General features: G+C 48.1%; 1 protein-coding gene across 4 annotated transcripts in view; it reads left to right on the top strand.

The window, feature by feature from the left end:
- The window catches only part of PRADC1 (protease associated domain containing 1), a 48425-nt gene extending 36029 nt beyond the window's left edge, over positions 1-12396 (top strand). For 3 of the 4 annotated variants that reach the window (XM_033953728.1, XM_033953739.1, XM_033953718.1), the window contains one exon: positions 11747-12396. In XM_033953728.1, the coding sequence (XP_033809619.1) occupies positions 11747-11867 (121 nt within the window). In that variant the 3' untranslated portion in view covers positions 11868-12396. Of the gene's footprint in view, positions 1-10377; positions 10463-11746 lie in introns of all 4 variants that reach the window. The other variant, XR_004540260.1, reaches the window with a different exon arrangement.
- The last annotated feature ends 570 nt before the right edge of the window (positions 12397-12966 follow it).

The following is a 12966-nucleotide window of genomic DNA, read 5'->3' as shown; positions in this document are numbered from 1 at the left end:
CCGGATTTGGCCCATGGGCCTTGAGTTTGACACCTGTGCACTAGATGGTCTGCCTCATCAGAATTTGGGAGAATAATGGTGCAGAAGATGTGGCCTGCTTTCTACCATCTTCCCTGTTGCTACCACCACTCTACCTCTGCCTGGCCTGCCCTTGAAGGACTTGAGATGTATCAGAGCTAAGAAACCCCATGCCATGCACACTATCTAAAGTCTTCAGATTCTCTCTCCCTCTGCCACAGATTTCCTGCGGGAGGGGAACAGATCCAGCAAACCTTGAGTCCATATACCTGCGCTCGAAGATCCCATGCAAAGCAAGTCACTTTCATGAGCAATAGGGTGGCTATAATAGCAGCAGAAAAGAGGAAGTAGCGGGGCCTGTAAGGGAAAGGGATGATATGGGAGAGATGCTGGATAGGGAAGAATGGGAAAATCACGAGGAGATGCTGGAAATAGAGGTGAGGGAGAGGAGAGATGCTGAACTATGGGAGTAGATTAGGTATTAGGCCTTGAGCCACCATGGTGAGTGGTGTATAGCTGAAGGTTCAACTAGGGCAATATTTATTGGGATTAATTAACTGTCATTATGAAAATATTCACCCAAATTGGATATTCTTAGATTAGTCCTGATCACAAAGTTGAGTATTCAACTTGCCTGTCCAGAGAAGAATATTACAGAAGTCTTGTGGACTATCCGGATGAGCTTTGGCAAATCTGAGGCAAGTGGCAATGTATTATCTTTAAAAGAGAACAGTGGTTTCTACCTATTCTCCCATGAGCATAATTCCGTTTCCTTTTTGTCTTTTTTTTTTTTCTTTAAGTTTTTCCACTACAATTGTGCAACAAATGATTCACAAATATGGATAATTCAAAACAAGCACAATGGAGCTTACAGACTTCAACGTACAATTATATTATCCCCACCCTCTCACCTTATATGTAATTAAAATAAAACCTTTATGAAACTATTCATGAAATCCCTAAATCAAATTCCATTTCCTACCCCCACCCTCCCTGGATGTGTATGTTAACATGTCCATGAAATGAAATTCATTTATTACTCCTTACATAATTTAGCCAATGGCTCCCAAACATCCAGAAAATTCCTATAGTGTCCCTGCTGTATGGCCATGCAACGTTCTATTCTAAAGGTGTAACATAAAGATTCCCACCAGAATGTATAGTTCAACCTATCATAGTTTTTCCAATTTCGTAAAATAAGCTGCATGTCATTACAAAAAGTAGCTTGTTATTGTTCACAGATTATTGATTCTTAGCTCTCATAAGAGTACCAAATAAAATAGTATCATACGTTAAAGCCACTGAATTCTCTAATAACTTATTTACTTGGTCCCAAATAGACTTCCAGAACTGCAGTATCAAGGGACAATAGTATAATAAATGAACCAACGTCCCAGCTTCGAGATGACAGTGCCAGCATCTATTAGACTTGGAACTATCCTAATTTATGTAAGCGAACAGGGGTCCAAAAAGCTCTGTGTAATAAGAAAAACCAAGATTGTCTCAGATGCAGACTCCGTACATTTCATCCTCCAAGACCAAATTCATGGCCATTGAAATTCAGTAATCTGTTGCTTTATCTCAGTGCTCCAAATGTCACGAAGACCAGTCTTTAGTTTCTTATTCAAAAATCCAGATATTTATACCACTGGCGGCCTGGTGTCCCAGGAAGTCCACCTGAAAACACAAGATTGGCAAGCTGTACTGATTATTAAAATTGTTCCATTCAGGGAACCTCTTCTGAATGGCCTGCTTCAACTGCAACCATCTATAATTTTGTGATTTATTAAGGCCATATTTGTGTTGCAACCGTGAAAAATCAAGCAGCTTACCATCTGATATAACATCATCCAAAGTACATATACCTGCCTTCATCCAGTGTTTCCAGATGACCTTAAATCCACCAATTTGAATCTTGGAGTTCAGCCAGAGGGTCTGACACGTGGATTTATGGATTGGAATAGGTGTCACATTATTGATAAATTTTAAAGTTTGCAATGTGTCTAGTAAAATTCTATTGTCCTTATACAATCTAGGTAACTTGATACTTAGAACATGACCTAATCGCAGTGGAGACATGAGTTGCCATTCCAGCCAAAACCAATCAGGAAGATTTTTCCATGAGCTCAGGGAGGATCCAATACATACCTTGACACATTATATAGGTTTGATGGTACCTATACAAATTTGGAAAATGTACCCACCCGCCGCAATTGATCTTTGTAAAGATACTAGAGCAACTCTCGCAGTTTTCCCCAGCCAAATAAATTTTGTCAGAATACTATTTAACTTTTTGTAAAAGGAACCTTGAAAAAATACTGGTAACAAACCACAGGCAAAATCATCAGGGAAACTTATCAAATGATCCTTTTGTACAATGTACATTTAATGGGAGAACCTCTGATTTACTCCAATTTATTTTGTAACCAGAGAATTTTCCAAATCCTTTTTGTCTTAATGTCTGATGCAGTAATCATCGCAAAAACCATTGCGAGAGAAACTTGTGGGTTTTTTAGATATTAATTTTGGTTTCCCTGACTTTGTGAATGACCTGGTTTTCTCTTGGCAGGAAAAGCACTTCTGGGCAGAATCACTGTAGTCTTTAAATTTATTTCATTTGTGGACCAACAGTGGATAGGTGAAACTTCAAATGTATAGACACTATCTTATAATGCTGTCGAAAAAAGATGAACGTCAATTACCCTTTTTAGGACCGCTTGAAAGTTTTTGATTGGTCTTCACTAGTTTTGTGGTGGAAACTCATGCCCCAATCTCAACACTTTGGCTCTTAGTTTAGGCACCCCACTCTACTGTATATAAATTAGAGATTATTTTTTTCGGTTAAGTGGATTCCTTGTAATCAGTTTTAAGTATGCTAAGGAAACTAGAATTCATTTCCTATTTCACACACTGATTTTGAATTAGTCTTATGGACAATAATTCTATAAGGAGGCTATGTAGGAAAACTGTTTTCAGGATGTGCAGTTATGGGAGGAATTAGAGTTGTAGTTTTGCATTCTAGCTCTTACTTGGCCTTTAAGGTGGCAGCTGAAAGCCCATCGGGTGAAACACCCATTAGTTGTAAGGATTGTAGAGAGCCCACTGTTTGTTTTTCATGCTCCACCCACTCATTCTTACTCTCTACAAGTGAGGAGTAGGTAGTCTGTCTGTCCTGCTCAAGTTTAATCTTTTATTATCTGGACAGAGGCTTTTGGTGCGGCAGAGAATCCCAGTTACCCCGGAGCATCTCTGACTGCAAGACGATACAGATTGTCAGGGCTGAGGTCTGTAGCCCACAGGCACATGTCTCGCATGATTCCTGTGTGGCTATTCTGCAGCAGTAGTTCTCTTGAGATCAGGGTCCATGCTTTTGAAGTAATCTCACCCCAGCTTCGTCCACAGTGGGCTTGAGCGCAGACTGAGTGGGTCCCTTGGCGGTTTATTCAGGATTGGGGCCAACTTTGTTTCTCCCTGCACAATTTCACATGGCTCCAGTGGGGGGGGGGGGGGTCTGAGGTTCAGTCCTACATCGGGGTCTGGACAGCAGTCCAAAGAAGCAAGCCATCTGTTGGACTCAGACTTGTCTGAGACAGAAACCCATACTGCAAGGAGAATGGGACTTGGACAGGTACTCTATATACTTCATCATGCCCAAAAGAGACTCAGAAGACTGGAGACCAATTCTGGATCTAAAGTCAGTCAACCCAGCCCTCAAGATTCCCCATTTCCGCATGGAAACGGTGCGGTTGGTCATTGCCTTGATTGTGCTGAGGAAATACCTTGCCTCTTTGGATCTAATGGAGGCATACCTGCAGGGAGAGTGTGGCGCAGTGGTTAAAGCTACAGCCTCAGCTGCTCCTTGTGACCCTGGGCAAGTCACTTACCGTAATCCCCCCCATTGCCCAAGTACATTAGATAAGATTGTGAGCCTGCTGGGAATAAATTCATGTAAACCGTTTTGAGTTCTCCTTGGAGAAAGGTATAGAAAATTGAATAAATAAATATTCTCATCTTCCCAGCTCACAAGAATTTCTTGAGTTTCCATAATCTGGACAAGCATTTCCAATTCTTTAGCACTCTCCAGACCAGTAGAGGTTAACTTTATGAATGGGTATATATCTAATCATGACCAGCAGGTGGAGACTGAAAACAAAACTTTGGGACAGTATATCCTAGCCCCTCCTCTCTATTTCCCTCAGTCTTCTTTCAGTCTCCAGCAGGTGTGAGTGATCTGTGCCCATCTCCCTTGGTAGGGCTGTTGGAATTTGTTTAGGGGTTTATTGTCCCTGTTTTTGGCCGGACGGAGCTTGGTCGGGCCCTGTTTGGGGGTTCGTCCGACCTCGGGGGTGTCAAACCCGGCGGGTCACGAGCGGGGTCCCTCCCCCCACTTCCTCCACCTCCCCACATTTTTTTAGAGGAGCCTCAGCAGTAAGCCTTGCCCCCTAAGTCAAGCAAGGCATATTGCTTCGAGAGCCTGTGGAGTCTGTTCTGTAAAAAAAAAAAAAAATCCTGAGGTAGTGCTGGTCTGAAGGGTTATTTCCCTTTAAGAAAACTGTATTTTACTGTATTTTTTCATGTAACCGGCACTTTTTTATAGCTAGGTCGCGTATGGAGCAATTGTGCCCTTCTCCGGGGGAGTAGGACACATTTGAGTCCAGCCGCGAGGCACTCGCGGCCGGCCTGAACTCGGCGGTTTGGGTCGGTGAGGTGGTGGAGCTCCGTCGGCAGCGGCTGCAGGCGCCCAGAGCTCCCCGCCGATGGTGCCTCGCGAGTCGGCAGGGAACGGTGGGGAAGCCCGGTCTTCTCCGTCCGCCCACGGAGGGATTCCCCAAACCGCCGACGGTCGGGTTTTAGAGGATTCCCTCTCAGCTGATTTTTTGACAGCTGATGCCGGCTTGCCTGCTTTAGCGGCTGAGACTATTCAGGTTTCTCAGCCGCTTCAGGCTATGGAGGGAGCTTTTTTGGCGGGAAAACCGCCATCTTCTCTGTCTGGCCCCTCCATTTTGTCTTCCACCTCAGGTGACCTTCCCCCTGTTTTGTCTATGCAGGGGCAAGGTTCTGCTGGGTCCCCTGCTGTGGCAGGGAGTCCCTTGGGACCCTCGGGGGGTTTTTTCTCCTGAATTTTTCTTTTCTTTATGCAGAGCCTATTTTCAGGCGGCTGGGGGTCCCGGTTGCGCCCAGGGGGTTTCGGGGGGTGGGTTTTCCTCCGCGCTCCCTGCGGCTTTGCCTCTCTCGTCTGGCGTGACGTCCCCTCCGCCGCCTCCCTTGTCCAAGCGTCCGCGGGTGTCGTGGGACGAGAATTTGTGGTCGGAGGAACGGGTCGGTCTGGAGGAGGACCTGGACCCTTCTGAGGAGTTCCAGGACTCTCTGGAGGGGACGGAAGCTGGCGGCGGGTTGTCGGATTTCCCGTTCTCCAGTCACGAGGCGTCCGTGGTGCGCCTTTTTCAGAAAGATGAGCTGCCTGACCTTATTCAGCAGGTTTCTTCGGTTTTGCGTTTTGAGGACGCGCCGCCGGAGACTCCGCGTGTGGGGGACCCCCTGTTACGGGGGATCCGTTCCGTTTCCCGCTCTTTTCCTATGCATCAGGATATTCGGGATATTATTCTGGAGCAGTGGAAAACGCCGGAGACGCCGTTTCGGCTGGCGCGCAGCATGGCTCGCCTGTATCCCATTCCTGAAGGGGATCGGGCTACGTTAGCTTCGCCAGTCGTGGATGCGGTGGTCTCGGCAATTTCCAAGCGGCATACCGTGCCTGTTGAGGGCGGTTCTGCCTTGCGGGACTCTGAGGAGCGCAAATTGGAGAGCATCCTTAAGCAAAATTTTCAGGTCTCTGCCTTTGGGGTCCAGGCGGCTATTTGTGGGGGACTGGTCGCTCGCGCCGTGTTTCGGTGGGCGGAGCGGGTCTTGGATCGAGAGTCTGACGACTGGTCTCTGGTGGATCAGTAGGTAGCGAAGATTGAGATGGCGGCCTCATTCCTCTCAGATGCTCTATAGGACTTGGTGCGGATCTCGGCTAAGTCTATGGCTTTTGGCGTGGCCGCAAGGCGTGTGTTGTGGCTGCGCGCTTGGGCGGCGGATGCTGCGTCCAAAGCTAAGCTTACTAAATTTCCCTTTCGGGGGTCGTTTTTGTTTGGAGAGGACTTGGATAAGTTGATTCAGACTCTGTCGGACTCGAAAGTTCCCCGTCTGCCGGAGGACCGTGCCCGCCCGGCGTCTCGGGGGGGTGCGGCCCGGGGGCGTTTGCGGGATTTTCGCAAGTATCGCCCTGGGCGTGGGGCTGCTTCTTTCCAGTCTCCGGGATTTTCCCGGGGTCGGTTCTTCCAGCGCATGCAGCCCTTTCGGGGGGCCCGTCGGGGGGCAGGGAATCCCTCCGCCGGTTCCCCCGCTTCCCGTCCTGCACAATGACGCCTTGCCGGTGCCCCCTTTGGTTCCGGTGGGGGCTCGGCTGCGCGAATTTTTCCCCAAATGGGCCGAGATCACGTCCGATCAGTGGGTCCTGGAGGTGGTGCGGGACGGTTATGCCCTGGAGTTCGCCCGCTCTCTGCCGGATTTTTTTCCTTGCTTCTCCATGTCAGACTCCGGGGAAGACGCAGGCTTTTCGCCAGACCCTTCAGCGCTTGCTAGATCTCAGGGCAGTTGTTCCGGTGCCCTCTCCAGAGTGGGGCACGGGCAGGTACTCCATTTACTTTGTGGTGCTCAAGAAGGAGGGGACTTTTCGGCCCATCCTCGATTTGAAAGGGGTCAACAGGGCTCTCAAGATTCCCTCTTTCCGTATGGAAACTCTGCGGTCGGTCATTCTGGCGGTTCAGCCGGGGGAGTTTCTCACTTCTCTCGATCTGACGGAGGCCTACTTGCATGTTCCCATTCGGGCCTCTCATCAGCGTTTCCTGCGCTTTGCGATCTTGGGTCGGCACTATCAATTCTGTGCGCTTCCCTTTGGGCTGGCCACGGCTCCTCGGACGTTCACCAAGGTGATGGTGGGCGTCGCGGCAGCCTTGCGGTCGGAGGGCATCCTGGTACACCCCTACCTGGACGACTGGTTAATTCGGGCAAAGTCGTTGCAGGAAAGCTCCCGGGTTACTGCTCGGGTGGTGGAGTTTCTCCGGTCGCTGGGCTGGGTGGTCAACCTTTCCAAGAGTCGGTTGGTCCCGGCTCAGCGTCTGGAGTACCTAGGGGTGCTGTTCGACACCTCCTTGGGGAAGGTCTTCCTCCCAGAGGGCCGGGTGAGCAAATTGCAATCTCAGATTCGCCTGCTTTTGGCGTCCCGGTGTCCTTGGGTGCGAGATTTCCTCCAGGTCTTGGGGTCGATGGCGGCGTCCCTGGACGTGGTGAGGTGGGCGCGGGCCCACATGCGTCCTCTCCAGTATGCTCTGCTCCGGAGGTGGTCTCCCCAGAGGCACGGGATGGATGTTCCGGTTCCCCTGCGAGGCTTGGCGCGCTGCAGTCTGCGTTGGTGGCTCCAGACCCCTCACCTGGTTCAGGGGGTGGGTCTGGATCTCCCGCAGTGGACGGTGCTCCTGACGGATGCGAGTCTCCTGGGTTGGGGGGCTCAGTGTTTGGGTCACTCAGCTCAGGGCACCTGGTCCGCGGAGGAGGCCACCTGGTCGATCAACGTGTTGGAGACCAGAGCGGTCCGTCTGGCGCTGTTGGCTTTCCACTCCCTGTTGCTGGGCAAGTCGGTCAGAGTGCTGTCGGACTATGCCACGGCGGTGGCTTATGTCAATCGTCAGGGGGGCACCAAGAGCACTCAGGTGGCGCAGGAGGCGGCTCTGCTCATGGTTTGGGCGGAGTCCCATCTGCTGGACCTCTCGGCCTCTCATATAGCCGGAGTAGAAAATGTTCAGGCAGACTTCCTCAGTCGTCACTTCCTAGATCCAGGAGAGTGGTGTCTCGGCGCCGAGGCGTTTCAGTTGATAGTGCAGGCTTGGGGGCAGCCCCTGATGGACCTGATGGCCACAGGTGGCAACGCCAAAGTGCCCCGCTTCTTCAGTCGTCGCAGGGACGGTCTGGCCGAGGGTCTGGATGCTCTGGTCCAGCAGTGGCCAACGGAGGGGCTGTTGTATGTGTTCCCTCCTTGGCCGCTGGTGGGCAGAGTGCTTCTTCGCATTGTTCACCATCCGGGTTTGGTGGTGCTGGTGGCGCCGGATTGGCCTCGCCGTCCGTGGTATGCGGATCTGGTGAGGCACCTGGTAGCGGATCCTCTTCCTCTGCCTCTCTCGGACGACCTTCTGATGCAGGGTCCCATTCCCATGTTCGACCCGTCTCCCTTCTGTCTTACGGCGTGGCTCTTGAAAGGGGTCGCCTTAGCAAGAAGGGATATTCAGACAAGGTGATCTCTACTCTGTTGGGGTCCCGGAGGCTTTCTACCTCTCGGGCTTATGTGCGGGTTTGGCGTCTCTTTGAGGAATGGTGTCGGGCGCGGGGAGTGACCTCTTTTCGCGCTTCTCTGCCTCACATTCTAGAGTTCTTGCAGGATGGCCTGGATAGAGGCCTGGCTTGGTCTTCTCTCCGGGTTCATCTTGCGGCCCGGTCGGCCTTTCGAGGGTTGGTGTCAGGTCAGCGTTTTATCGGCTCTTCCTGATGTGATTCGTTTTTTGCGGGCGGCCAAGTTGCTTAGGCCTCCCCTACGGCCCTCGGTTCCCTCTTGGGATCTTAATCTGGTTCTCTCTGTTTTGGTGCGTCCGCCTTTCGAGCCCTTGGACGTCTGTTCTTTGAAGGACCTTACTTTGAAGGCGGTCTTTTTGGTGGCCATTACTTCTGCTAGGCGTGTTTCTGAGCTGCAGGCTTTCTCTTGTAGGGCTCCCTTCTTGTAGGGCTCCCTTCTTGGAGTTTTCTAGGGAGCGGGTCGTCTTGCGGCCTGTTCCTTCCTTTCTGCCGAAGGTTGTTTCTCCTTTTCATGTCAATCAATCGGTGGTTCTCCCGGTCTTGGGTGGTCGGGAGGGCTCTTCTGAGCAACGGCAGCTGCGCAAGTTGGATGTCGGTCGGGTCCTTCGCTCTTATGTGCAGCGGACCCAGGAATTCCGGAAGTCCGATCATCTCTTTGTCCTCCTGGCGGGTCCTCGTCGGGGAGCTGGCGCTTCTAAGGCTATTATTGCGCGCTGGATCAAGGAGACGATTGCTTCCGCTTATCTTCTGAAACAGCAGCCTGTTCCGGAGTTTCTCAAGGCTCATTCCACTCGGGGTCAGGCGGCTTCTTGGGCTGAGTCGTCGCTCGTGCCTCCAGTGGATATTTGTAAGGCTGCGGTTTGGTCCTCCTTACATTCCTTTGTTCGTCATTATCGGGTTGATGTGCAGGCGCGTCGGGACGCGGTGTTCGGTGAGCGTGTACTGGTATCGGCCCTTCGGGGGTCCCGCCCGTGAGAGGGACTGCTTTGGTACGTCCCATTCGTAAAGTTAACCTCTACTGGTCTGGAGAGTGCTAAAGAAGGAGAAATTAGGTTCTTACCTGCTAATTTACTTTCTTTTAGCTTCTCCAGACCAGTAGAGGTCCCCACCCTGTCTGTTGTTGTTGTTGTTGGGGCTGTTGCGCGGGCAGTTTTTGTTTTTTGCTGCGGGTTCTAGTATTTTTCTAGGGCCGGGGAGAATTAAAGAACAGCGGCTGTGGCTCGGCTGGCTTAGCTGGCGAGCTGTGGGGACATTCTTCCTTCGGGAATTTCTCCTCTGCATTTTCCAACAGCATTTTGGGTATGTTATTTGTTACTCCTTTCGGAGTATTGTTTTTTCTCTCTGTTTTTTTCCAGTTCTTGGTTCTGCTTGGCTATTCGGCAGACTGAGGGAAATAGAGAGGAGGGGCTAGGATATACTGTCCCAAAGTTTTGTTTTCAGTCTCCACCTGCTGGTCATGATTAGATATATACCCATTCGTAAAGTTAACCTCTACTGGTCTGGAGAAGCTAAAAGAAAGTAAATTAGCAGGTAAGAACCTAATTTCTCCTTCTCTGCTCTTCTCTTTGGGAAAGCAGTTTAGCTTAGCAGGGTTTACAAAAGATTTGGATAATTTTCTAAAAGAGAAGTCATAGGCCGTTATTGAGATGGATAAGCAGCATAACATGTGTTTTACTACTTGGGATCTAGCTAGGAACTTGGGACCTGGTTTGGCCACTGTTGGAAAAAGGATACTAGGCTTGATGACCCTTTGGTCTGTCCCAGTATGGTTGTTCTTAGGTTTCCCTCTTCCCCCCCCCCCCCCCAAAGGAGAAAAAAAAGGTTGACTCAAATATAAACAGATTAGACAGTGTGTGATCCTAGTGAGAAAGTATAAAGACTAGACATCCTTGCTGTAAGTTTTAACTTTAAATATTTTTATTAACACAAAACCACAAAACATTTATAACAGCGGTTTAAACAATATCTGTTTAGATAACAATCCCTCCCACCACACTCCACTGAAGAGGCAAGGAAACTTTGGAACAAGAGGTCAAGGAATGAAGGTGAAAGTGATTAGGTACATGAATAATCTTCACCAAAAGGGTGATGGCTGCATGAAAGCCAGTGGAGGTGGTAGAGAAGAGCCATAACCATAGTGTTTCTGAATTCAAGAAAGCATGAGGAGAAGAACAGATTTTCTGAGGGATGAGAAGGAATGGATGAGTATTAATGATATGGTATATATGAGTATAATACACCTTGGGATGCATGATCAAGTCACCCATCTTGGTAAGTGGTTTAAGTAAAATAAACCAGCTTTTTTGCTGGCTTAAATAAACCACTAAGCTCTAAGGACAGTGGCTGAATGTTGCTGGCTACCCCTACACTTGGTCAGAATGTGCAGACTCCACCCTTGATTATTCAGATTGTGTCAGGGAGACAAATTCACACATTCGGCACTTTTCCTTTTAGCAGTCACCACTATGGATATGTGCCTTTGAACTCTGTGCTGGAAAATTATAGAATAATAAATTTTTGGCATGTTAAAATCTCCTTTTATGGCTCTAATGTAAATTCAGTATCTTAAGCCATTTGTGATTATCAAGGACTTACTGATCTTTTTTTTTTTAACCAATTACATTTTGTTTAGTTTACACCATGATAAAGATGATGAACTTATTTTTAGCGGTTTTTACAGTAAAAGTGAAGGGATGGACTTTTCAGTACCTTAAAAGAATATTGCTTTTTTCTTGAAACAGGACAGTGATGAGTGTGGAGTCTCCTAAGCTAAAGGTTTTCCAGTGAGAGACGGTTGGGAGAGGGGGGAAGGAACAGAACAATGTTGCCAGAGAATCTATCAGCCACGGAGACACAGAGCACTTGCTCGTTGCAGCTCAAAAAAGCTGCCGCCATGATGCTAAATAAGGCTGTGACTGCTTATCTTGTGTGGGGCCTTGAGCATCTGCACGTGCTCAAGGTCTACCAGCTCCCACCTTCTCTGATGTTCTTGGAGGGGGTGGGAGTTGGCAGGCCTTGAGCATGCGCAGATGCCCAAGGCCCAGCATAGGATCAGCATCCACTATCAGTGGTCACAGCCTTATTTGGCACCGCGGCAGCAGCTTTCTTGAGCAGAAACTGGTAAGCTGGGTGGAGGACATGTATGCTGGATAGCGGGCTCTGGGGTTTGAGTGGAGGACAGCTGTGCCAGTGGTTGAATGGTAGTTCAAATATAAACAAAGAGATCCTAATTTTTGGGCCATTTTTTTTGCCCAAAAATCTGTTTATATGGTAAATCCATTTTATGAAGGGTCTTGGTTTGATGTAATGCCACATACAAAAATAATCTGTTTTGCTTTTTTAGATATATGATCCGTCGCTCTCTTGAGCAGCATGGTCTCCCATGGGCTGTGATCTCTATCCCTGTGAATGTTACCAGCATGCCAATGTATGAAATGATGCAGCCTCCATGGACCTTTTGGTAGCCAAGCACCTTAAGTAGGGGAAGTGTTTTCCCAGACTTCTGATGGAGACTTTTTGTACCTTTTGGAAAGGTCCCCAAATTTTTAAGAAGCATTTTGTAAAGACTGTTTCATAACTTTTGGCACTTGCTGGCTGACCCATTGGTGTTCTCACCTTGTTTAAGAATTGTGCCCAAGTGTCTGAATTGTCATAAAATTCTAAGCACATACTATGAATATCTGTTTCTTAACCTCTTGGTGGAAAATTTCTACCCTCGCCATCAAGTTCTCAACATGGTTCATGAAACATTCTACCACGGTGCAGGGATTCAAAAGCTATTGACACAGTTGCACTAGTATTAAAATAGATAATATTGTATTTAAGTTCTTGTGTATTTTTTGCTATGATTGCTAACTATTGAAGATGTTTGATAGTAATGTAAAACTCATGCCTTTTTGTTATGGATTGTACTGCTGTTCCACTCTTTATATTCCAAGCTATAAAACAAGAAGTCTTTAGAAATAAAATGTGCTTTCAGATTTAGCTAATCAATTTGAGGTGGAATGCAAATTTTATCTAAATGGGATTCGGGGGATGGCATTAAAGGCTACTTGATGGTGACAGGAAGAAAAATGCTATAAGTTACTGTTACATTCCTGCTGATGTATATATATTAATGAAAGCTTGGACCTAGCACAATGATTTTGTCCGGTACATGATAGACTTGTTTTCAGCCCCCATACTATTTAGTACAGCTCCTAATCAATTTTGCATTCATAAGAGCCATGCATTCTATCTGCTGAAGTGTTTTTACTGAAATTACACTGATCTGTGTACACTACAAGTAAAGATAGCAGGGGATCCCGAAGACAAAAATAAATCCTTACTTGTAGGTTATGATGGATGAGACAAAGCCATGTGAGCTTTTCAGACTAGCTGCCTCTTGGCTCTATACAATAGAACATATACACACGAAAGAATAAAGTAGAGATCGAGGAAATGGTTCCACTGGTATCTTTTATCTATATTCTAAATCAGCGGTGCCCAACGCCGGTAATATAACATAGTAACATAGTAGATGATGGCAGATAAAGACATGAATGGTCCATATAGTCTGCCCAA

Source organism: Geotrypetes seraphini, chromosome 1 (assembly GCF_902459505.1).
Source record: "Geotrypetes seraphini chromosome 1, aGeoSer1.1, whole genome shotgun sequence".
In the NCBI taxonomy this organism is placed as follows: domain Eukaryota; kingdom Metazoa; phylum Chordata; class Amphibia; order Gymnophiona; family Dermophiidae; genus Geotrypetes; species Geotrypetes seraphini.
The sequence above is the reverse complement of the archived record's forward strand: the minus strand, read 5'-3'. Positions and strand labels throughout refer to the sequence as shown.